Genomic DNA, 27,970 nt, shown 5'->3' with positions numbered 1-27,970 from the left:
CTGTGAGTGCCAGCCTGAGGTGCCAGCAGCCGATGATATCTCTTATAAACGGTCCTTTTCAGGGCAATCTATATTTTACAAAAAGATTCTACTTTTGTTGTAAATTCAAGAAATTCGACCACAAATGTATATTCAAACGTCAGTCTGTATGTAACGTTAAAAATATAGACAAGTGTTTGAAATGACCTTCCACTGTTAGTTGAGTATAACAAAGCAATTGTTGCCCCTTAGAATTGATGAATATCCAAAATTGTCAACACTTAAAAGTTATTTCACTTCGGGATGCACCCTCAATGAAATAACCTTCTCGTATTGACAATTTTGGATATTCACCTTTTCAACGGGCCATAATTGTATAATGTATTGTTATGGCTATTTATAATATCTTCAAATCTTTGAAACCAAATACTGAAATTGACATGAATTCATATTCTATAAATATTTATTCAATTCATGCAGCTTTGAATTCTGATTGTCTTTTTCATCTCAAATTGAGAAACATCTATCTGAATGAAAAGGTAAGACATTTGCTCTTATAATACACTGTTGTGTAGTATCTGTCTAAAACTGGTATAGCAATACATAAGAGTCAGTTCATGATGGTTACAATTGTCCAATGGTTTGGAATGTTTTTTTAGTCAGGCCAACATACTACAATACATAATTATTCATTTTTTACATAATTCACTTTAAAAATGATGAAGTAATGGAACGTCAGTTTTTGTCAAATTTCTCAATATGTTTTAGTTTTTGGACTAATTATTTTAGGGCACCATCCCTGATCCAGAAAGGTTTTGTGTTTGAGGATTTAATGTCATCAGTGGCAACTTTTGGTTACAGAACATTTTGAAGCCTATGTTGCTCCAAGGGGGTCCCTCAAGCTATTATGTAAATGGAAAAAAAATCCCATCAGTCTGTTTAGGAGATAACTGTATTGTATTTTTTCGCTCCGACAACAACAAATAGTGATTTGATGGTCGCAAATTAAGTTAAATGGTGAGCCAGTAAATGGTTAATTGCTTCCATCAAATCTACAAATGTTGCTGTAGGAGCTTAAAATGCAATATAATTATCTTGATTTTTTATTGAAAATGACAGGAAACAAAGTCATATCATACAGTTGAAATTTGTGATTCATTGTCTGTGCTTTCACAAACATTTTCATAGCATCAATTGTGAATTGATGCCTTGATGCCATGAAAATTGGTGACATTATCCAATCAAAATGATCATAATGCTGTATTAGAATACATCATTACAACCTAACTGAAAAATCAATTTAAAAAATAACAGACTTATTTAAACATAAAACCTAAACATACAAACTGTAAGGTTTCAGGATATAAAAGATAGAAGCAATTAAAGGTGACTTATTTTTACATAACACATAATTACTCAGTTCCCTTGTTAAGCATTGTGACAACATTGTTCCAACTTCTCTGTGTCCATCCAACCATATCATTTACTCCACCAACAAAATAATTCTCCATTTCCTCTACCAGAAATGGACTTCTATCAACAACACCTGAATATATCTGTAAACAAAAGACTTCATTTCAAACTCAACATATGGTACATGATATACAATGGATAAGCGTCGATTCTTGAAAAAGAAATCATGAGCCCCAAGGGGAAATGGTTTGCTTTTCATGAATAGATGCTTATCCATTGTATCTATAACTTAAACTATTGTGTTATGGTCTTTTTAAAATTAAAGCCTATTCTTAATTAGAAGGTATTGTAAGTGAGTTGAATTAACCATATTATTGTGTCAAATGATGTATTACAATAAATTAAATATCACAATTGAATGGTTAAGACAATACAAATATAATATAACACATTTGCCCATAAAGATATGGAAAAGAAGATGTGGTATGATTGCCAATGAGACAACTATCGACAAAAGACCAAAATGACACAGACATTAACAACTATAGGTCACCGTAATGACCGTATGGCCTTCAACAATGAGCAAAGCCCATACTGCATAGTCAGATATAAAAGGCCCCATAAGACAATGTAAAACAATTCAAACGAGAAAACTAACAGCCTTATTAAAGTAAAAAAATGAAAGAAAAACAAATATGTAACACATAAACAAACAACAACCACTGAATTTACAGGCTCCTGACTTGGGACAGGCACATACATAAATAATATGGCGGAGTTAAACATGTTAGTGGAATCCCAACCCTCCCCTAACCTGGTACAGTGGTATAACAGTACAACATAAGAACGAACTATAAAAATCTGTTCATTTATCAGGCATCTGATTATTATGTTTTTACAAATATGACATATCTTATCTTATTTCTCATAAAATTGAGAATGGCAATGGGGAATGTGTCAAAGTCTGGGACAAGAACCCTACAAAAAAAACATATATATACTAGTATATATATAAAGCAGACTTCTGAAATTTAAAAAAAGAAGCCTAATTCTAGACACATCACAATTTTCTAGCATATGAATTTGTGAATAATCATTTGTAAAATTATGTAGTTAGAAAAATGAAATCATACTATATAATTTCCGAATTTGAACAAGGTGAACCAACACCTGAAGTGGTAATCATGCTGTTGGGTAATAGTGGGTGGATACAGAAAGGTATTAACAGTTGTCTTTCACTATATAAGTAGAATAAAACAATAAAGACAACAACACCCATCAAATACTGCATGGCATGAGTTTATTCTGGTTGACATGTTTCCCCAACAAGGGTGGCGTCTTCAAGACAATATTACACATGAAATCAAACAGTGAAGTACAAATATTCAGGTTGTGTGGTTCGCTGAACAAAAGAGGTTGTTATGACGATGTTATAGATATAAATAGAAAGTGTAAGTGAAAGTAAAATAAGAATTTAGTATAGTTAAAAGTGAAAGTTAGTCAATAAAATTATTAATGATGTGGTTAGCTGCTATTCTTACACATCTGTGTAGTTGTTCTCATGGAGGTTTCTAGTGGCAATATAGTAGATCATAAAATGTCAGTTCATTTCCAAATTGGACAACAGTCCATCATTGATGATTAACATACCATAAATAAGTACACAAAGTCAAAATAATTCGGACAACCAGGCATTTTACTTAAGAGAAAAAAGGAAGAAACCAGAAACAAGATGAACCAAATAAACCACAAAACATATTTATAAAGAAAACAACACTTAATTAGCAAAGTAATTTTTTATGAATAAAACCAAGATTTTACAATTCCCAAAATTGTGGCAATCATACACTTCACTCTATTACCAATGCAATTGGAAGCAGTACCTCCCTCAGAGCAAAGCCAGTTGAATTGGTACTGGATGGCCAGTAGGGTGTTGTCTAATTTTGATATGAACTGAATGGACCTTGAAATCGGAGTCAAAAATCTAATTTGACATTAAAATTAGAAAGATTATATTATAAGGAACTCAGAGCTCCAGATAAGCTGCGTATTTGCATATCACGCAATACAAATAATAAAAAAACCAATGCAATTGCCCTATGCAGGGTTCAATAACCCAATTAATTCAAAGGAAAACCCAATTATATGCCAAAACCATGAGTTTTCAACACTTTTATTGGCTACTGTTTCAGTTACCCTTATCTGTTTACAGTCGTCGCGTAAACTATTCTTATAATATTTATAATTGGAAATTTCCTTTCGTTCTAAAAATATTTCCCTGCATCTATTAGCTGAAATGGGTCCGTGTTGGAGTTTTCCGTTGCTTAATAGGTACACGTGTTTTTGAAAACATTTCGATCTTCTCTGTGTTTATCCAATTAGTGTGTGTCATGTTTGTTTCGCATTGCTTTCTATAACAAGACTCAGCCAACGTCAAGCGTCATCGAATGCACGGGCGTGTGTTTGTATCTTAACGAGAACATTGCTAATAAACACGGGGTTTCGTCAAAAAGGAAATCAGTTGGAAAAAGTGAAAGGCCAAATCAATTATGACATGTCATGATAAAAACCAAAAGTTCTAATAAAAAAACAACTAAACCCAGATTTATGTAAATTGAATAGAACAAAAACATTCAAGTATAATTAGAGTTTAAATACTATTTGTTTTTCATTTTACGGTTAATAAATAAATACACACACAGGCACTGGTCTCAGAATTTATTATAAAAAGGTATAAGACGAGTGCCAGTGAATACACATATCTGTTTTTGTGAGAAAATACAAAACTGGCAGAAGGTTTGAAACGGGACACAAATTAAATCTACAATTGCTCCTCAGTGAATAAACCAAATAAAACAGCTAGCAAATAACCCTAACCCTAACCTTAAACCAAATAAAACAGCTAAAAAAAGAAAGAAACATATTTAAAATGGAAAAAAATCTGGGGTTGATATTGCCTAAATATTCAATATTGTGTTGATGAAAAAACCCAATACATTAAGTACCTTGGTGGTGAAAAACCCAATTTGATATAAACCTGAGGGGTGAATTGGAATTGATAATGCAATTAAAAAACTTTATCACCCAATTATATAAGAAAATGGTGGGTTAAAACCCCAATTTGTGAATTCTTATCTGGAGCTCTGACTGGAACATGTGTACTAAGTTTGATGTTGATAGGACTTCAATTACATTAAAAACTACCTTGACAAAAAATTTAACCTAAACAGGACAGATAATTGGACACACAGACCAGAAAACATAATGCCCCTCTACTATCATAGGTTTTCCTCATCCTGTTGTATATTTTTGAAATCATAACATGATCTTAAAATTCCTTACCACTATGTCAAATGTTATATTTTATATTATTTACTTCTTACATAGACAGCTTTAAAATATAACATACCTCAGATTTGGCAAGTGCTTCTCCTACACTAAAATATATAATTTATAAAATCTATAATAGCATACAATTGTAATACCCTGTTACATGTAGACTTTAATGTTTATATAGATTAGACCGTTGGTTTTCCTGTTTGAATGGTTTTACACTAGTAATTTTGGGGCCCTTTATAGCTTGTTGTTCGGTGTGAGCCAAGGCCGTGTTGAAGGCCGTACTTTAAACCTATAATGGTTTAATTTTTAAATTGTTATTTGGATGGAGAGTTGTCTCATTGGCACTCACACCACATCTTCCTATATCTATTTAATAGAATTTAAAGGAAGTTCAATAATATATATTTTGTGTAGTATTTATTCCTGAGATGTAATACCTATCTATTGTTACACTGTCATTACATACATAGGAGAGCCAAAAGGAGTTCAGCTTAGTGTCTCAGCTTACTGCCCAAGTATTCCTCTCTTTGCCAGATAATACAAAATACTGTCAAGACTAGAAGTTCTAGCATATAAGCTACTGGCAATAAAGCATATTTAAAGATACAAGAATCATATGTGTCTGCATGAAGTTGTAATAATTGCTTTCATTTTGCAATTTTGTGAATTTAAACATTGAATTTTAAATATAAGTTAGAGTTATCTTCCTTTGTTCATAATAAGTAACAGATATGTAATTTTCAATTAAGAATTGGAAATTCAAAAACACATCATATTGAAACTTGAATATATCTAATTTTAACATATGAATAATAAATTACATGGCATTTGACTAGATAGGATCTAAAAAATTATCACTTCACTGAACTTTTTTGTTTGAACTATTAATTCAAAATAGTGATAAACCTTGGAAGACTTAGATATCAAATCAGTACCATAGGGTCTTTACCCCAAAAATAATTGTTTTTTGTATGAGATACCCTCCACTTGATATGTATGAGTACACAAATTGTACCAACATTAAAATAATACATGCATCTACTTTAAACAGTTCACAAATAGATAATTTAAACATAAGAAGATGTGGTATGATTGCCATTGAGACAACTCTCCAAAAGAGACCAAATGACACAGAAATTAACAACTGTAGGGCATAATGCTTAAATTGTTCACTTAGTATTATGAAAGATCAATCTGTCAATATAATTACACTGATTCAAAGATAGAAACATAAACTTCTAATAAAGATATTTTGCACAACTATTTATTATGTTTCAAACATTTTTTGACACATAGAATAGACTAGAACATAATGAAGATTAAAATATAGTTGATATAGATATAAATACCCTTCTAGTAGAATCCAAGAAGAACAAGTTTCTATATCTGACAGAGTTATCTTTGTTGTTCCATAAAATTCTCTATAAATATTGAATAGATCTTTTGATGGTATGTACCTGTAAATAATAGCGGATAGTACAAAATAAACGTCTTTCTATCTATTTTCAATCATCACATAAATTTTATCCTACATGCTTATACAATATGGTTTATATTTGTATTCATGTTTGTAGACAAATTAGATATGTAAACTGAAGTCATAAAAATAAACACCATGAAGTAATAATGATGATGCATTGGTGTTTAACATTAAATGTATTTCAGGATGATGTGTTCAAGTGACATGAATATGAACCTAATTTGTACTAGATTAACAATTAAAAGTATCATAAATTTTCAAAGATAACTAATTTCTATGTTCAGTGGATAATGGGGTCAAAAGTGTAATTTTGTTTTAAAATAAGAAAGATCATATCATAAGAATGTGTACTAAGTTTCAAGTTGATTGGACTTCAGCTTTATCAAAAACTACCTTGACCAAAAACTTTAACCTAAAACTCACACTTTTAATTTCTAAGTTCAGTGGACCATGAAAATGGGATCAAAAGTCTAATTTTGATTTAAAATAAGAAAGATCATATCATAAAGAACATGTGTACTAGTTTCAAGTTGATTGGACTTCAGCTTCATCAAAAACTACCTTGACCAAAAACTTTAACCTGAAACTCACACTTTTAATTTCTATGTTCAGTGGACCATGAAAATGGGGTCAAAAGTCTAATTTTGTTTTAAAATAAGAAAGATCACATCATAAGGAACATGTGTACTAAGTTTCAAGTTGATTGGACTTCAACTTCATCAAAAACTACCTTGATCAAAAACTTTAACCTGAAGTGGGACGGACGGACGGACAGACGAACGTACAGATGGAGGACACACAGACCAGAAAACATAATGCCCCTCTACTATGGTAGGTGGATCATAGGTGGGGCATAAAAATAAGTTTTTTTTTAAATAACTACGTAAGATATGCTACTTACCATTTCTGCTTAAGGTCAACTACTAAATCAGCATCTAAGTCTATAAGACTCACAAATTCACCACCTGTAACAATTAAATATTCATATTTATAGTAATAATCATTAAGCCTTCTTAGATAGGTTTATAATAATTGTAAATGTTTTTAATCAGCTTCATAACTTCATAAGCATTGATGTAATAACAAAAAATCCTTAAAAAATCTAATTTTCATCAGTCAGACAGTATGAAATGTCAATAACAGAATACATTTATTTTTAAAAAAGATAATGTTTATTGACAACCATCTGCAAAAAAATATTAACCATTTAATTTGTTTAAAATATTTCTATTATTTTCAAAGTTTAAAACTAAAAACATTCACATAAATTTAAGTTTAGAAGAAAATTTACTCATTTCATCTAAATGTTTCTAAAATCAACTTTTTTTGAAAAAAATAAAATAAACTGTTATCACAGAGATATGTCTCACTTTTTTGTAATTTCGATAATGCAAATGTTGAAATAAAAAATAGCAACATGTAAGTTTAGCAAATATTCAAAGTCAATGAACTATGACTGAAGGTACATGGCTAAACAATCTCCATGGAAATGAGATGTGCCAATGCTAATACAACTGTATAAATACCATTGACTAATCATAAGTAGTTCTCTTTAAACAAACATAAACACAAACTAAAACATGTAAACTAAGCAAAATTTCAAAGTCATTAAACCATAACTGAGGGGGAGGGTAAACAAATTTCCATGGTAATGAGATGTGCCAATGTTAATACAACTGCATACCAAGTATCATTGACCTTCCACTACTGGTTCCCCATAAACTGACCTAATCACAAACTAATACATGAAAACTAAGCAAAAGTTTCAAAGTCAATAGACCATAATTGAGGAGTGGGTCCAAATAATCTCATGAAAATGAGGTTTGCCAATGATTATACAACTGCATAACAGTTATCATTAAGCTAAGACTAGCGGTTCCCCATAAACTGATCTAATCATAAACTAATACATGAAAACTGAGCAAAAGTTTCAAAGTCAATAAACCATATCTGAGGGGGCAGGGTAAAAAAAAGATGTGCCAATAATCATACAACTGCATACTAAATATCTTTGACTTACCACTTAACAGGCTATTATTTGAACTTGGAATTATTTTTAATTATGGAATTTGCTTGATTTCTTGTTATTGAAATATTTAATAAATTCCATGTTTATTCTTTACTGAAATGTTCTGTGCTGCGCACAACACTTTCTATTACAAAGAAAATAGTATATTTTCTATAGAATGTACTGTGCCGCGCACAACACTATCTAACCAAAATACATTGTATGGAAAAAGTTAATAACCGCTCAAAAGATTATAATACCAAATAAACATGGAATTTATTAAAAATTTTAAACCCAAGAAATTATGCAAATTCCATAATTAAAAATAATTCCAAGGTCAAATAATAGCCTGTTACATGTACTAGAAGTTCACCATAAACTAGACCTAATCAGAAACTAATACAATGACGCCACAGACGCTGACAACAGCATACCTATGTTTTGCTTTTTGACTCTGTCAAGCGAGAAAATGAAAGTAAAAATGTGTTACCAAGGTCGCCAAAATGGTGAGCAGACGTGTAATCTCCATGGAAATTTATCTGAAAAAAAAGATAATTTAAATCAAATTAAAATCTTTCTTATTCCATGGAATGTACATAACAACAATTTCAACATATAACATTTATCTAAAGTCTCTTTATATTCACCCAACAACATTAAGTGAAGTAAAGGGTTCCAAATCAATCAAAGGCTAAGAATGAGTCCGAAATGACAATGAATTTATGAATGCCGGCCTACAAATGAAGACAAAAAGGCCACACCCAGCAGGCAGGTTGCAGTCTGGTCTTGAAAAAAGTATTCCATATATATCAGTTCGGCGAAACAGACATTCCGGTCAGACATGAAAACCCCTGCCACAAAAAAATATGCCCGCTGTATTCATTATGTTCATTTAATGCTAAATAATTCTGTTGGGAATTTTCGTTTCTAATAGCAAAAAAGTGGACAAGATTTTTGTTTTGCGTCTAGAATTTTTGTTTAAGGCAAAAATCAAAGTTATTTTTTTTCTCTCAAATATCTAAGACTGTCCCCTCAAATCAAATGGTTCGTACTTACGACTTTAAACCTATATAGAGCTTATACTGACTGAAGATCATTATTCAGCTATATTATTTTAAAATAGGCTGGGGCCTTTGGGGTTAAACATGTTTCCGTAGTTAGATACTATTGCTGTGGAACTTTTTTTTTCCTGAGAGTATAATAGTCTATAGAGCATTACTTTCTGTTTGGTGAAATAGTGAAATAGAAGTCAATATGTTCTTGCTAAATCCTGTGTCGCTTTGAAGGTGTCATGATTGTCATCCTCAGAATTTCAAAATGACTGAGAGACGTTTTATTCAACGCACTGCAGATCATCTCCACCATATCGAATCACATGACTTTGATAATCTGTAAATTCCAGCGAAAAATATCTTTATACTAGTAAGGCAAGAAGTGTCGTATAAAAATTAAATAGTAGTACACGGGAAATGGCAAAGTTCACCATGTTCACGAAGTCTAGTGTGATTAATCATTAAAAAAAAAAGTCTGAGCAAAAGGGGGGGGGGGGGGCGTACGCCCTTTACGCCTCCCTCTGGGTCTGCCACTGAATTAAAAGTCCTAGTAGAAGTATCGGAAACCAGTTCACATTGACTGAATCCTATAGTCTGTAATCAGGAAACCAAAAAAGATTTACCAAGTTTGTTTTCACTTTTATCATATTTTTACAATGATAATTTTCTTTAAATTTTAAAAAGGGAAAATTCTGTTAACAGTTAATTTTTAGCGTTTTCTTTTATTAATCCTTCAATATTCATTATATTTTTAGACCACACATTTCTCTAATCTTTATTTTGTTTGCCCATTATTCTCTAATCTTCATTTTTTAGAGGCATTATTCTCTAATCATTTAACCCCATCCAAACCCTCATATATATAAATTACCGGTAAAAACTAATTTATTTTTTTTGGTCATTTATGCCTGAATATTTGTACACAATAAATATAAAAAGGGAAATATTAAAATGTTGGAATCTAGAAAACAAACGCTAGAGATAGTTTTTAAACCTTACAATTGTTTCTCTATGGGTTTTTTTCATAAAATTATGCAAATGATATTTCACAAACTTGCAACCAAACATGTTTACAATTAGAGTCTATGAATTTAAACGGTAGTTGGAAGCCCTCATCCAGTTAAATGCCTAGATACAACTTTGCTCGTTTATATATATATATATATAAAACGTCTGAATAATAGTCAACAATTTTTCCCACGAGGGCGCTGGATCGTTACAAGTAACGATACATGTACACAATAAAATAAATCATATAAACGCCTAAAAAGTGTACATAATAACTTTGGTATTAAAATGCAATAACTTCACATTCAATGGTGAGCACTTTCTCCAAGTTAATGGAACAGCAATGGGAACAAAGATGGCCCCGTCTTATGCCAATATTTTTATGGGGAAATTAGAACAGAGAATTCTGAATTCTTTTCTTTATCAACCCCTCTCTTGGTTATGATTTATTGACGATATTGACATGAAGTGGGATAATACTAAACAAGAACTAGATTTGTTTATTCAACATGCCAACGATGCATCCCTCAATAAAATTCACATATGAAATCTCTGACTCTAAGATCACATTTCTTGACACTACAACGCAATTGAGGGATGGAAACATATTTACAGATCTGTATTGCAAGCCCACAGACAAACATCAATATCTGTCTCCTTCAAGTTGTCACCCTAAACATTGCACCAAGAGCATTCCCTACAGCCAGGCCATACGAATAAAAAGGATTTGCTCCACCAACTATGTTGCCAAAAAACGACTACAAGAACTTTGCGGTCACCTAAAACATCGGGGCTACAAAAGGAAAGACATTGATAAAGGTTTTTCTCGTGCTAGCAACATCAGCCGAGATGAACTTTTACAATATAAAGTCAAAAAGGTCAACAGGAGGGTGCCTTTTGTGTTGAATTACCATCCAAAATATGACAACCTGTCTCACCTTATCCGCGAAAGTTGGAAAGTTATCGAAAAACATACTAAACTATCCAAGATCTTTCCCGAGCCACCTGTACTGGCTTTCTGCAGGCCCAAAAGCCTTAAAGACTTGCTGGTGAGAGCTGAGTTATGCTCTCAAGCAGGCTCTTCGTCAGAGGGCTCTTGTAAGGGTTGTGGAAACAAACGATGTCTGACTGGATACCCAGACTTTTAACAGTCACTCCACTGGTACAGAATACACCTTATTTTGCAATGTTAATTGCAAGACTTCAAATGTTGTGTATCTCCTACAGTGTAAATGTGGTAAAGAGTATGTTGGCGAGTCAGAACAGCCGTTTCACAAACGAATGAACGGTCATCGTAGCGACTACCAATGCAAGCCAGACCTCCTTCTTAGCCGACATTTGAGATCCCCGGGCCACACTAAGGCAGATCTCAATCGACTGACCATTACTATCATTGACCACAACTCTGCTTGGTCTAGGGAGGATAGACTTTCTCGGGAAAAATTTTGGATAAGAAAATAAACAACTTTGGCACCAAATGGGATAAATGAAAAGATGTAATTCGACACCATGCAGTGCTTCACATCTGGGTTATATTACTTATTATTACAGTCTACGTTTTTATTTGTTTACCTAACTCATCTCTAAAATATATCTGTTGAATATAACAATCTAAATTGCTTAATTTTTTGAGGGATGTATAAGTACCAAGCCACGTCCAACTATTTTACTTTAGTCAAAATTTGTTATTATTTTTAAACGGCCGTTTGTTTTAAACATCGCAGACTCTAATGTAACTACACTACAGTTGTCAAATCTGAAATATTTAGAAATTTAGACCGTTCAGTGCTGTTTATTTAGAAATAAGACCGTTCAATGCTGTTTATTTGGAATTCTTATTGACGCAATTTTTCTTGTAACATCATAAGTATCGACACTGTTAAAGCTTTAGAATTGTGCTAGTTCATATCGCACATTATTATTTTTATTTAAAACATTTATTTGAACTCTCTGATGTAGTTAGTCATATAACCTATTTCATATTCAACATATTTTTGAAATGGTGCAAGCGTCTTAACTGATGTTCGGTTTGCCTTTTTTATTGTATAAATTTCAAGATTTAGTAAAAGTTTAATCAAAGAAGACTTAAAGATGATTCATTTAACATCAGAATCTGACTGACGAAGGATATCTGTTATCCGAAATATTTATAAATAATTACATTTATAGTTCCTTTTTGTGTTATTGGTGTTGTTATGTACACTTTTTAGGCATTTATATATATATAGTACGCCGCTAGATTAAAACTGACGTGGAAAGGTAACACATGGCCAGAGAAAGCTCTTTTTTTGGGTGGTCGTGTGGTCTAGCGGGACGGCTGCAGTGCAGGCGATTTGGTGTCACGATATCACAGTAGCATGGGTTCGAATCCCGGCGAGGGAAGAACCAAAAATTTGCGAAAGCAAATTTACAAATCTAACATTGTTGGGTTGATGTTTAGACGCGTTGTATATATATATATATATATATAAGAATCATATATGAGAATCATTATTAGCAACGAAGAGAGAAGCATCTGCAAACTGGCTTCAAATCTTTGATAATGAAGGTATTTTTTTTTACATCGTTGGAACTGTTAATTTTAGCAGTAAAAGTTTAACTTTGATCAAATAAACAATCAAATCCAGCAGAAGACTGAATTGTCACTGCACTGCCAAAACAATTCCCCTCCCCACAAACCCCCAATCAATAATAATTCAATCAATGCATTCTACCAAATCTACTATAAACATCCTATTACTGCAAACAAAACAAAAAGGTCTCAACCACATGAATCACTTACCAGTATTTTTGGCTTATATCATTCATCAATGATCATTTTTTTTTATGCCCCACCTACATTAGTTGAGGGTCATTATGTCTTCTGGTCTGGGTGTCCATTCGTTCGTTTGTCTGTTCATTCATTCGTTTATTCATCCATTCATTTGTCCATTCGTTTGTCTGTCTCGCTCCAGTTAAAGTTTTTAGTCAAGGTAGTTTTTGATGAAGTTGAAGTCCAATCAACTTGAAACTTAGTACACATGTTCCTTATGATATGATCTTTCTAATTTTAATGCCAAATTATAGTTTTGACCCCAATTTCATGGTGAATTGAACACAGAAAATAATAGTACAAGTTTCAGGTTAAAGTTTTTAGTTAAAGTTTTTGGTCAAGGCAGTTTTTGAAGAAGTAGAAGTCCAATGAACTTGAAACTTAGATTATATGTTCCCTTTTATACGATCTTTCTAATTTTAACCCCAAATTAGAGTTTTTACCCCAATTTTACAGTCCACTATACATAGGAAATGCTAGTGTGAGTGGGGCATCTGTGTACTATGGACACATTATTGTTTCAATATATATTAATGAATGGCTAATAATGCTTTTTAAACATTCTTTGTATCTGTAATATTTTCATCAAAACCAAAATAAAACATGTTACCCCTATTTGTTCCATTACAGCCATAGTGGCCATGTCTTTTTTTTACATAAATGGAAATAAGATACAAAATTTATACTAAATACTCTAGTTTAGTAAGGCAAGCAAACTAGATAAACAAATTGTGAAAAAAACAATAACTCATTCAGGGGTTAATTGACAATTTGGGTCATATTAAACTTTTTTGTAGAACTACATTTCTGAACATTTATTTTTGCTGTTTACAGTTTATCTTTATCTTCAATAATATTCAAGATAATAGCCAAAAACTGAAAAAATTCCTTAAAATTACCAATATAGTGACAGCAACCTGATAAAGTTGTCAGAAGGTCATGTGATGGAATAAGCTCACATCAGACCCCATGGGCCTGATGAGCTAAAAGTTATTATTATGTAAGATTGAAGATATGTACATGTAAGATGAAATACAAAAATTAACATTAAAACTAAATGTGTTGGAAAGACTTCAATAATTCTCACATAACAAAAATCAGCCCAATATCTGATGGTGTTTAAATGAAATGTGTATAATGTTTTTTTTTGGCATGAAAGAATGATGGACAAGGGTAAAACAATATGGCCCCAAACATCTTCGTTGCATGGGCCCTAAAAAATAGGAAAAATTAAAAACATGAATAACTAGAAAACCAAAGTCTTCCTCTTCTAAGTATGTAATAGTTATCAACTCATGTTTCTGGAACTTTTTTTTCAATGCACTCTTGCCTAATATGACCTGCTGACATAAATATACCTACATCTCCCATTGTGGTTAGAAATCCCTGAGCTATACCAAGACTATGCCATAAAATATCTGCTGTCTGATGAGATACAATTCCAAACAAAAATACAACCAATTTCTCTGTTTCCTGTAAAAAAAATAAAAAAATTATTTACAAATTACTTCCATTATAACTTTGAAAATTTGTTGCCCTATATCCCTGCAAAAAGTTGAAAAAGGTATATTTCCCCTTATATATAACTAATTACTAAACAAATATTCAAACATAATACTGTAAATTCAGATATCATTGCGTGCATTTATTATTTTGATTTTGTTATTATAGACAACAATTGTTTCCACATTGATCCCTTATATTTTATTGTATTATTTACAAAACCTGTCAACACTGACCAAATGGTCTCACAAACAGAATACACAAAATAAATAAGATAAAAAAAACATTAAATCAAAGGGCCTGTTTGCACAGAATGCTTCTTAACCAAAAGAGTAATTTATTCACAGCTATTGTGATAATGACTGAAAGCTTACCATGTCCCATGGTTGTGGATACATCTGTCTTATGTAAAACACAGTTACCTGTATTGTGATAATGACTGAAAGCTTACCATGTCCCATGGTTGTGGATACATCTGTCTTATGTAAAACACAGTTACCTGTATTGTGATAATGACTGAAAGCTTACCATGTCCCATGGTTGTGGATACGTCTGTCTTATGTAAAACACAGCTACCTGTATTGTGATAATGACTGAAAGCTTACCATGTCCCATGGTTGTGGATACATCTGTCTTATGTAAAACACAGCTACCTGTATTGTGATAATGACTGAAAGCTTACCATGTCCCATGGTTGTGGATACATCCGTCTTATGTAAAACACAGCTACCTGTATTGTGATAATGACTGAAAGCTTACCATGTCCCATGGTTGTGGATACGTCTGTCTTATGTAAAACACAGCTACCTGTATTGTGATAATGACTGAAAGCTTACCATGTCCCATGGTTGTGGATACGTCTGTCTTATGTAAAACACAGGTACCTGTATTGTGATAATGACTGAAAGCTTACCATGTCCCATGGTTGTGGATACGTCTGTCTTATGTAAAACACAGCTACCTGTATGGTGATAATGACTGAAAGCTTACCATGTCCCATGGTTGTGGATACGTCTGTCTTATGTAAAACACAGCTACCTGTATTGTGATAATGACTGAAAGCTTACCATGTCCCATGGTTGTGGATACGTCTGTCTTATGTAAAACACAGCTACCTGTATTGTGATAATGACTGAAAGCTTACCATGTCCCATGGTTGTGGATACATCTGTCTTATGTAAAACACAGCTACCTGTATTGTGATAATGACTGAAAGCTTACCATGTCCCATGGTTTTGGATACGTCCGTCTTATGTAAAACACAGCTACCTGTATTGTGATAATGACTGAAAGCTTACCATGTCCCATGGTTTTGGATACGTCCGTCTTATGTAAAACACAGCTACCTGTATTGTGATAATGACTGAAAGCTTACCATGTCCCATGGTTTTGGATACGTCCGTCTTATGTAAAACACAGCTACCTGTATTGTGATAATGACTGAAAGCTACCCATGTCCCATGGTTGTGGATACGTCTGTCTTATGTAAAACACAGCTACCTGTATGGTGATAATGACTGAAAGCTTACCATGTCCCATGGTTGTGGATACGTCTGTCTTATGTAAAACACAGCTACCTGTATTGTGATAATGACTGAAAGCTTACCATGTCCCATGGTTGTGGATACGTCTGTCTTATGTAAAACACAGCTACCTGTATTGTGATAATGACTGAAAGCTTACCATGTCCCATGGTTGTGGATACGTCCGTCTTATGTAAAACACAGCTACCTGTATTGTGATAATGACTGAAAGCTTACCATGTTCCATGGTTGTGGATACATCTGTCTTATGTAAAACACAGCTACCTGTATTGTGATAATGACTGAAAGCTTACCATGTCCCATGGTTGTGGATACATCCGTCTTATGTAAAACACAGCTACCTGTATTGTGATAATGACTGAAAGCTTACCATGTCCCATGGTTGTGGATACGTCCGTCTTATGTAAAACACAGCTACCTGTATTGTGATAATGACTGAAAGCTTACCATGTCCCATGGTTGTGGATACATCTGTATTATGTAAAACACAGCTACCTGTATTGTGATAATGACTGAAAGCTTACCATGTCCCATGGTTGTGGATACGTCTGTCTTATGTAAAACACAGCTACCTGTATTGTGATAATGACTGAAAGCTTACCATGTCCCATGGTTGTGGATACGTCTGTCTTATGTAAAACACAGCTACCTGTATTGTGATAATGACTGAAAGCTTACCATGTCCCATGGTTGTGGATACGTCCGTCTTATGTAAAACACAGCTACCTGTATTGTGATAATGACTGAAAGCTTACCATGTCCCATGGTTGTGGATACGTCTGTCTTATGTAAACACAGCTACCTGTATTGTGATAATGACTGAAAGCTTTCCATGTCCCATGGTTGTGGATACGTCCGTCTTATGTAAAACACAGCTACCTGTATTGTGATAATGACTGAAAGCTTACCATGTCCCATGGTTGTGGATACGTCTGTCTTATGTAAAACACAGCTACCTGTATTGTGATAATGACTGAAAGCTTACCATGTCCCATGGTTGTGGATACGTCTGTCTTATGTAAAACACAGCTACCTGTATTGTGATAATGACTGAAAGCTTACCATGTCCCATGGTTGTGGATACGTCCGTCTTATGTACAACACAGCTTCCTGTATTGTGATAATGACTGAAAGCTTACCATGTCCCATGGTTGTGGATACGTCCGTCTTATGTACAACACAGCTTCCTGTATTGTGATAATGACTGAAAGCTTACCATGTCCCATGGTTGTGGATACGTCCGTCTTATGTACAACACAGCTTCCTGTATTGTGATAATGACTGAAAGCTTACCATGTCCCATGGTTGTGGATACGTCTGTCTTATGTAAAACACAGCTACCTGTATTGTGATAATGACTGAAAGCTTACCATGTCCCATGGTTGTGGATATGTCTGTCTTATGTAAAACACAGGTACCTGTATTGTGATAATGACTGAAAGCTTACCATGTCCCATGGTTGTGGATACATCCGTCTTATGTAAAACACAGCTACCTGTATTGTGATAATGACAGAAAGCTTACCATGTCCCATGGTTGTGGATACGTCCGTCTTATGTAAAACACAGCTACCTGTATTGTGATAATGACTGAAAGCTTACCATGTCCCATGGTTGTGGATACGTCTGTCTTATGTAAAACACAGCTACCTGTATTGTGATAATGACTGAAAGCTTACCATGTCCCATGGTTGTGGATATGTCTGTATTATGTAAAACACAGCTACCTGTATTGTGATAATGACTGAAAGCTTACCATGTCCCATGGTTGTGGATACGTCTGTCTTATGTAAAACACAGCTACCTGTATTGTGATAATGACTGAAAGCTTACCATGTTCCATGGTTGTGGATACGTCTGTCTTATGTAAAACACAGCTACCTGTATTGTGATAATGACTGAAAGCTTACCATGTCCCATGGTTGTGGATACGTCTGTCTTATGTAAAACACAGCTACCTGTATGGTGATAATGACTGAAAGCTTACCATGTTCCATGGTTGTGGATACGTCTGTCTTATGTAAAACACAGCTACCTGTATTGTGATAATGACTGAAAGCTTACCATTTCCCATGGTTGTGGATACGTCCGTCTTATGTAATTCACAGATGCATTCAGAAAGGGAGTCCAGTGTGTATCTTCTGACACATTGTGGAATTTATCTACAAAAATATTTATAACTATTACATGTATTTTCATTTGCTTACTGCATTTATGAATTGGGAAAAAAATGTTCATGTTAACCTTTTTAGCAGTAACTGTTTAGCATGTTGAAATTAAAATATTGTTAAAAACAAATCATCAAAAATACATTTAATGTAGCAAAAACAAATCTTGAAATGAACAAGTGGGACATACTCCAGTTACATACATACCCCCAAAACAAGTGGGACCATAAAATGAATCTGGGTAACCACTTCCTGCTTGTAATGCATCTCTATGTTTGTCCAATAACTGAAAACAAAATAATCAGAAAGTCTCATTAATTACACCATAATAAGAGTTCACTTCTGGTTTAATTTTTCTTCTTAATTTTAAAGTATGTTTTTACCACATTGAGATGTTGAGTGTTTTTAATCAGTTTTTTTTGCTATAAAGATGACAACTGAAGATTGTTTCATTTCCTATAGTTGTATTTCTTCCAGTTAAAATATAGGACAAATTAAATCATCTATTTTCCCCAATGTACATGATGTATAAACAATAAGTGTTCTTACCTGCCTATAATTATTATATTTCTTACTTACCTGCCTATAATTATTATATTTCTTACTTACCTGTCTATAATTATTATATTTCTTACTTACCTGCCTATAATTATTATATTTCTTACATACCTGCCTATACTTATTATTATATTTCTTACTTACCTGTCTATAATTATTATATTCTTACTTACCTGCCTATAATTATTATATTTCTTACTTACCTGTCTATAATTATTATATTTCTTACTTACCTGCCTATAATTATTATATTTCTTACATACCTGCCTATAATTATTATTATATTTCTTACTTACCTGTCTATAATTATTATATTTCTTACTTACCTGCCTATAATTATTATATTTCTTACTTACCTGTCTATAATTATTATATTTCTTACTTACCTGCCTATAATTATATTTCTTACTTACCTGTCTATAATTATTATATTTCTTACTTTATACCTGCCTATAATTATTATATTTCTTACTTACCTGTCTATAATTATTATATTTCTTACTTACCTGCCTATAATTATTATATTTCTTACTTACCTGTCTATAATTATTATATTTCTTACTTACCTGTCTATAATTATTATATATCTTACTTACCTGTCTATAATTATTATATTTATCATTGGCATCATAAAATTCTCTAGCTCTCCCACCTATAATTAATAACACAACTTCAATTTTAATTAAAAAAAAATAGAAATTAACTAGAGGCTCCCAAGGAGCATGTATGGCTTATATATTCAATTAGAACAAACTTTCATAGCACAGAACCATTTAGCAACATTTGTCCCAGACCTGACCCCTTACAACCCTCTTCACTTTAAAAGATGATTGTGTTTAACTCTATTTGTTCAAATTTAAGTAACCCATAAAACAGTGGTATAATTGTCTCGTGTACAACTGTATCCTGACATTTTCCCAGATTGTAATACAGTATAGCATGATACAGGTTATGTTCTTTTTCTATATTTCTTCTTTTTGATGGTATAATACTAAACCCAACACTGGAGGGATTGTACTTGATTTTCATATAATGATGACATAATCTTTCAATCAGTTTAATTGATGTCTGGAGTTGGCATGTCAGTAACGGCTAGTAGTCCTGTTTTAATTTATTTATCATTGTCCTTTTGCTCAGTTTCTTTTTTTACCTTTTCTGACATTGGACTCTGACTTTGATACTAAGTTGTATTGTGTGTATTACTATGAGTTTCAAATTCTTCATTGGCTGGAGATAAAAAGGAGGGTTGAGATCTCAAAAAAAATGTTCAATCCCGCCATGTTTTTGGGCCTGTCACCCAAGTCAGGAGCCTCTGGCGGAGTCTGGCCTTTGTTAGTCTTGTATGTTTATTAATTTTAGTTTATTAATATGTTTTGGAGTTTTGTGTGCGTCCATTTTCAATGAACTAGTACACACTTTTATTTAGGGGCCAGCTGAGGACCACACACAGGTGAGGGTTTTTCTCACTGTGTCAATCTAATTAAAATTAAATCCTTTTTATTGCTCCTGTTCTGATATGTCGCGCATCAAGCCTTGATGTGCGACATATCAGAACAGGAGCAATCAAAGGATTTAATTTTAATTAGATTGTCACTGTGTTGAAGAACCATTGGTGGCCTTAAGCTGTTGTCTGCTTTTGGATCGGGTTGCTATCTCTTTGACATATTCCCTATTCCCATACTCATTTTTATCAATTTATCTGATTATTTAGTAAGAGCTATTCATTTTGACTTGACCTACTGTCAGTAGTGATTACTAATTACTAGTAATTTAAAGGTATTTATTTTGATTTGACCTACTGATAACTAATTACTAGTAATTTAGAGGTATTTATTTTGACTTACTGATTAACATGTGAGTGACAGTACCACATCCACTACCATATGAGATAAACTGCATTAAACATGTTAAACAGGTGAATAATACTGATACTGTAAACATGGTCTCAATTCCTCAATAGGTCTTTTAAATTCATTTCCTGACACCTGAATTCATTTCAAAAATGAGAATACCTAGCAGGAGGTAGCACTGTTTTCCTGTAATATAAAGGATTAGAAGACACTTTAAATAGAAATTTGTGAATACAGAAGTCATTCTAAAAAGCATATTTTCTTATTTACAGTATAAATGAATAAATGCAAATATTAAACCTTATTCAGGTCTCGTACAGGGTATATAATGTGACATTCATAGCTTAGAGTTTATATTCCCTGATCCCTATGCAAAGGACATAAACCCCAAGCCAGGAATGTCACATTATATACCCTGTCTGAAGCCTGAATTATACATATATTATAGATGCGTCGTCCCCTACTTTTTCCAGTACATGTACCAGATAATACATTCACCATGCAGTATATATATATATATTCCTACGGATTTTATAATTTGCTGGTAAAATAATTTACTGTGTAATCAATAACACTTTATGACAATTTTTTTTTTAATGAAAAATGTTTGTTATGATGACGTAGTTGGGCTTCCAATTGGTGTGAACTACCTCTGCAGTTTTTTTCAATATATACCTGAAGGTTTTTGACTATATTCCAATTGCTTATACATGCATGATACATGTGTATAATTTTTCTATTTTTCTTATTTTCACATTTGTTTTAAAACTTAAAATATGTATGATATAAGGTTGTCAATTATCTTGGTTTTATATTTAGTGTCTTGTATCTTTTATAGTTTCCTAAATAGGTTTCTTATGACTCATCTGTCAAAATATGCTTCAGCATGTTCAGAAATTAACTCAATTGTATCCAGAATTACTGATTGGCAAATATTATTGAATTGACTGTATATATATCATATATATGTACACATGCAAATAGATTTGTGAGTTGAACTTAGAATCGTAAACATCATTGACAGACATTATGGAATTACCTAATGAACTGAGAGCCTTATTGGTAACAATTAAGTTGGATGGAAAAGTGAGGAATGTAAATTCACCGCCAGTTCTGACCAAGTATCTGTTCAGCTCACTTAAATCAAGGTCAAAGAACCAGAAACTACATCTGAGCCGGCCCTAAAGAGCAAGAACAAGCCACCATATACCAGGAGACGCAACACTAACTGTTACGCCCAGTGGATAGCCAACAAAACAGCCGTTGTACCTGCTACTCAAAATCAACAAACCACCAGCGTAGACCACATCACGAATGCCGAGGCAAGAGACACCGTAAATGGTCAAGTACTTACACCAAAAAAGTACAAAGGGGAACCAGTTGGGGTTGTAGTCAATAAGGATATTGTCACCAGTCCCTACAACCCAAAAAAGGCCTGCCATCGCCTGGTATTCTACACCTCCACAAATGACAGAGGCAAGCGCTGTAGGATCAATTCGATGAAGGGATTGACATCAACGACCCAGACCTACTCCGCACACCACCACACACATAGCTGATCATCAACACAGAATCGAAAGACACAATACAAACAGCCATGCTAGCAGCAAGACCTGATACTCCGTACCAGCAACAACAACCCAGTTGGAGTAAATTGAAGGCCAAATGACAAACAGACACTGGTCTGTAAAATAGGTTTTGTTAAGTCCGCAATATCCAGACAGGAATCATCATGCAATTAGAAAAGGAAAATATGTATTTTACTCAAAGTCAGTGATGGTAATTTCAGTTATTTCCTTAATAACAACTTTTTGTTGTTGTACCTATCAGACATCACAAGTACACTGCAATTTTGATTCTCCTGGAACTTTTTTTCACTTGTAAAGCAATTGTACATCCTTCAACATTTGTTCTACAAAATGTATGTGGAATCCTGATAAATTTGCCAGATAACTAGCAAACCAAGCTTTCCTCTTATTCATTAATGCAGTGTGCTAAGCAGATATGCAGCAAATATAACTTTTAACTTCTTGTGTCCAAGGATTTGTGTACAACCAGGCTGAGGATCAAAATCATAACCTCGAGCATTCAAGCCAAGTAAGCTACAATGAGACCAGTATGTTGGTTTCTAACTGATTAATAATTTGGAATGTGTAAAAAAGTTTCTATATTAAATACCAGTAAATGTATTATCCACCTCAGGTAAATGAGCAATTTTGTGACTGGTTGAAACCTTATCCAAATAATTATGAGTCTTGGAAGGCTATTTTAAATTTTTGCTTTGACGCCTTCCTGTAAGGCGTTAAAGAAAAACAATATAATAGCCTTTCAAGATGTCATAATTATTTGGACTAGTTGAAACCCAACACACAGGGACCTCCATTGGATCTGAATATGCTGTGTTGGATTAGTAAATTTCATATAAGTATCATGACACTACTCCTACCATTAACATTAATGTAGTCCAAATGTGTTAAAGAAAAAAAGTATTATAGCCTATCAAGGTGTCATAATTATTTGGACTTCCCTAATAGTTCAACAACAAAACACACACATACACACTTCCATCAGTGGCGGATCCAGATTTTTTTTAAGGGGCCCACTGACTGCCAAAAATGGGGGTCAATACAATCATGCTTCAGTGGTTCCCTATATAATTAACCAACTTTATAATCACACAACCAGAGGAGGGCAGCCAATCCCCTCCCCAAAGACCACTAGGACACACCTATGACTATTTCCCCTATTAAGCAAATGACTAATTCAGTCCCTGTCTGAAATCGTAAATTTATCGATCTCTCCTACTTACAATGAGATAAATATAACAACTCACCGACTGAATGCCAATATTATTCCGGTTACTCTGTCATGTCTGTCTCTGTCACTTCCTTCATGACCTTATGAAAAAATTGTCTAACATCTCAGAAAGAATGTATTTATTATAGTTGTTTTACATACGCAAGAAACAATTACCTGTGATATATTAGATATTTTAGTTTATAATAATAAGTAGTCCAGGGTAATATTCGTAGAGAGCCCTATAGTATTGGGGAAAGAAACGTACAATACAATATCCGGTTGTTCAATCACCCCTAGTCGTAAGACCATGCTAGGCCGACCTATATTGTCCAGTGGCGAATCCAGAAGTTTTCATAAGTGGGGGCCCACTGACTAACCTAAGAGGGGTCCCGCTCCAGTCACACTTTAGTGATTCCCTATATAAGCAACCAATTTTTTTCCCAAAAGGGGGGGCCGGGCCCCCTGCCCCCACTTCCTGCCCATAGGCGGATTTAGGTTGCTTATATAGGGAATCACTGAAGCGTGACTGAAGCGGTCCCCCTCTTAGGTCAGTCAGTGCCCCCCCCCCCCCCCCCCCCCCCCACTTATGAAAATTTCTAGATCCGCCACTGCTGCCCCCCTAAATCCGCATCTGTTATCTCTAGAGACATGTCTCTGTATCTGTATGCAGATACTGCAATAAACTTATGCATTTACAAAACAACAAATATAACATGTGGAACGTAAAAATCTATACAAGAACACATAACAAAGTAATAACAGTCCATATTTAAAATCAGACCACAAACAGTCTCTGTGCTCTCTTCAACAATTGGTTCGGTTCGGCATCTCTCTTCTTCCTGGTGCAACCATGTGTTTGTCTCCATTCGGTTTACTGTGCATTAAAATTCTATCTCGCCATTTACCATTTGAGTTCGGAATGTCAATGTAATTAAGAACACAGCTGAAGTCCAACCATTGAAACATGAAGGACAAACATCAAATGACACAGTTGACAAAGCAAACATATTAAAGAGGGTGTTAATGGGAGTACCTACATGACGAATAACGGTTAAACATTTTTGCCATATGACGTTAACGGTAATTTTTGTTGCACGACAATAAAATGAGTACTTTCTTTTAGACGATACAAAAATCGATTTTTTTTTACGAATCACGTTATTTTTCCCCAAAAAATATCGGTAACGATAATTATTACCAAGAGACATCTGGCGAACCACTATAAGGATATTTTGACGAATCGCGGTAAAACTTTAATCAATTTGACAATAGATTGGAAACACGCATTTGTGTGTCCAATCTTCAAGAAAGGACCACGCCATGGACCAGCAAACTACAGGCCTCTCTCACTAACCTGCATCGTTTGCTAGCTAATGGAGCACATCGTAGTATTCAACGTCATGAAACATCTAGAAACTAATAACATACTATCCGAATTCCATCACGGCTTTAGAAGTAAGACATCGTGCGAGACACAACTCATAGGCCTGATACATGATCTGACATGTACAATGGACTTTTTTAAAAACACAAGCAGATATGATAGTCCTGGACTTTGCAAAGGCATTTGATAAAGTCAGCCATCCACGCCTGCTACACAAACTTAGACACTTTGAGTTGAGAGGGGGAAATCACAAATGAATGACATCATTTTTAGACAACAGAACACAGACAGTTGAACTGGAAAATAAGTATTCGGACAAAGTGGTAGTAACATCTGGAGTACCACAAGGCAGTGTACTTGGACCTGTCATTTTCCTCATCTTCATCAATGACATCACTGATAATATATACAGTCAACAATCCGCATGTTTGCTGATTGTACCATCTGCCGGCCGATTAGAACTACCAAAAGATCTGATAATTAACACTGACGAAATGGGAACAGAAACGGAAAATGAAATTTAATGTCAGCAAATATAACGTGATGCACCTAACAAGATCTAAACCCCCATAAAAAAAACCGAATACATGCATGGGAAACAGCTAGAAGCAGTCAGACACGAAATACTGGGAATTTCTATCAAAGATTACCTAAGTTGGAACTTACACCTAAACAACAGTGAATAGTCGGTGAAAACCAAGCACAAGGGATGCTCAGCAGAAACACATAAAAAGCTCCACAAAAAAACAAAAAAAAATGCTGCCAACGCACTTATAAGACCAAGAGTTGAATACGGCGCAGCCATATGGGATCCCTATACACAAGAAAATATAGACAAATAGAGCGGGTACAAACAAGAGTAGCTCGCTATATTTTCAACGACTACAGTAACAAATCGAGTGTCACAAGCATGATAAGTTTAACAGGATACCTCCATACCAACGAGGGTGAACATAAGATTATGCCTATTTTACAAAATTGTAAATGGACTAGTAGCAATTCCAACAGATACTTACCTGAGCATATACCCTGTTCAGCCCAAGAAAGACTACTACAACTTCTCATTCTTTCAGACCAAGAACAGTATTAGCCTCACCCTGGAATCGACAGTGAAAGATCCCACTATTGAAGTTTTCAAGACACTGGTACCTAGATGATGAACTGTACAGCTTGCACCGTATTTTCTTTTTGATCTTTGATCTTTTATTGGAAATAGACATTACCAATACTGACCTACGTAACGCATGTAAGTACCGAGTACTCATTATTGAGTTAAACTATTATATCTAAGAAGAAGAAGACAATCAGTTGGATAGCAAACGATTTAATGGCTACATAAAGGAATATGAATACAGTGACCTCAGACGTTGCCAGGACATCAAACACTCCCACATCCTTTTGGAGCAGACTTGGACGGTGCAGCGTTGGGTAATATCTCTAGGTTCATGATGTCCATAACTAATTCATTATGCTTTTTTATGCAATGACATATTGTTGTTTGTAGATAATTATAAGCTGACTAAGCACATCCGTTTAACTGTACTGACTGAGGCGTGACTGGCCTTGATTGGTTGAGATTATATGAAACGGACTTTTTTCATTTAACCTTTTGGGATTATTTCCGGTTCGGCATCCTGAACGATACGGCTAAACTTAAATTTAACTCCTAAGCATTGTTTATTGAACAAGTTGTTATATCTAAGAGGAAACGAGGATGCCGTGCACCAACACTTAATAATATGGAGATGTGATTTCAGATCAAACCCATGATCGTCTCAGCTTTTGTAACAATTCTTTTTTCGCGCAAGAATGCAGGAATATGATTCTTTTTGTGTGCTCTTGATTTCAGCAATATGGGTTGAATAATGGATGATATGGGTTGAATACTGGATGATTTGGGTTGAATACTGGATGATTTTTATAACAAAAAGTACAATTTATTTGAAACAAATGATTAAAACTTGTCGAACAAGCACACAGATTTTCTTGTCGATCTGTTTGAATTAGATTGTCATGAAAGTTTAAGGGTGCTCTCGTCGAGGTCCGCGTTAGTTTGATAATTACACACTGTCAGTGATTTTTGCATATCATTGTAATCTGTCGTTCATTCGCACACATCGTTCAACAACCAAAGCCGCAAAATGTCTGACGCACCAGCACCAGTAGTAAAGACCCCAGCTAAGTCACCAAAGAAGAAAGCTGCAGCTAAACCAAAGAAAGTAGCTACTCATCCAAAATACAGCGAGATGGTCGGAAAGGCTATATCTGCTTTGAAAGAGCGTGGAGGCTCCAGCCGTCAAGCCATCCTCAAGTATATCTTAGCAAACTTCAGCGTTGGTAGCGATGCAAAAACAGTCAACACTCACTTGAAGTTAGCTCTGAAATCAGGAGTGAAGAGCAATAGCTTGAAACAGTCGAAGGGTACCGGCGCTTCTGGAAGCTTTAAGATTGGGGAAGTAGCTAAACCAGCTAAGAAACCAGCAAAGAAAGTAGTTAAACCTAAAGCAGCCAAGCCAAAGAAGGCAAAGACACCTACCAAAAAGACTGCCGCAAAGAAACCTGCAGCAAAGAAACCAGCAGGTGAAAAGAAAGCAGCTAAACCAAAAGCAAAGAAGCCAGCTGCAAAGAAACCTGCTGCAAAACCTGCTGCCAAATCTGCAAAGAAAGCCACAAAATCTCCCAAGAAGACAAAGGCTGCAGCTAAACCAAAGAAGGCAAAGACACCAAAGAAGAAGTAAATGAAGGAAGCATGATGCTTTTAAAGCTTAAACAGCCCTTTTAAGGGCTACCAAAATTTTTCAAAAAGAATCTGAAATTGTTGCATGGTATTAGTCACAAATAAAATATAAAGCTTGTCCCATTTTCTAAATCTCTCTTTCTTCTCTGCAATTTATTTCTATTATAAAGTCCATGTGAACTTGCTAAGTTTTACTATCTTCCCCTCTGGATCGTGCAGTAAATATTTAGTTTTGCTTCTATCTTAAACCTGAAAAAAATCTTTTTTATACAAATTCTTGATCTGTTCAAAATTGCTACTTCCTAACTTTATATATCAAAAATTTTAACACTTCTGT

At 34.1% G+C, this 27,970-nt stretch overlaps 1 protein-coding gene across 2 annotated transcripts in view; it reads right to left on the bottom strand.

The window, feature by feature from the left end:
- LOC134712811 (phosphatidylinositol-glycan-specific phospholipase D-like) overlaps positions 1–23,757 on the bottom strand; it is a 60,069-nt gene extending 36,312 nt beyond the window's left edge. The window contains exons 1-11 of one of the 2 annotated variants that reach the window (XM_063574728.1): positions 23,687–23,757; positions 20,708–20,899; positions 19,460–19,515; positions 18,513–18,591; positions 18,202–18,299; positions 14,454–14,564; positions 8,710–8,758; positions 7,113–7,176; positions 6,081–6,188; positions 4,802–4,829; positions 1,396–1,535 (exon numbers count right to left, since the gene is read on the bottom strand). In XM_063574728.1, the coding sequence (XP_063430798.1) occupies positions 1,396–1,535; positions 4,802–4,829; positions 6,081–6,188; positions 7,113–7,176; positions 8,710–8,758; positions 14,454–14,564; positions 18,202–18,299; positions 18,513–18,591; positions 19,460–19,515; positions 20,708–20,804 (830 nt within the window). In that variant the 5' untranslated portion in view covers positions 20,805–20,899; positions 23,687–23,757. Of the gene's footprint in view, positions 1–1,395; positions 1,536–4,801; positions 4,830–6,080; positions 6,189–7,112; positions 7,177–8,709; positions 8,759–14,453; positions 14,565–18,201; positions 18,300–18,512; positions 18,592–19,459; positions 19,516–20,707; positions 20,900–23,546 lie in introns of both variants that reach the window. The other variant, XM_063574720.1, reaches the window with a different exon arrangement.
- Positions 23,758–27,970: the final 4,213 nt, after the last annotated feature.

Source organism: Mytilus trossulus, chromosome 1 (assembly GCF_036588685.1).
Source record: "Mytilus trossulus isolate FHL-02 chromosome 1, PNRI_Mtr1.1.1.hap1, whole genome shotgun sequence".
In the NCBI taxonomy this organism is placed as follows: Eukaryota; Metazoa; Mollusca; class Bivalvia; order Mytilida; family Mytilidae; genus Mytilus; species Mytilus trossulus.
Note: the sequence above shows the minus strand (reverse complement) of the source record. Positions and strands in the feature narration are given on the sequence as shown.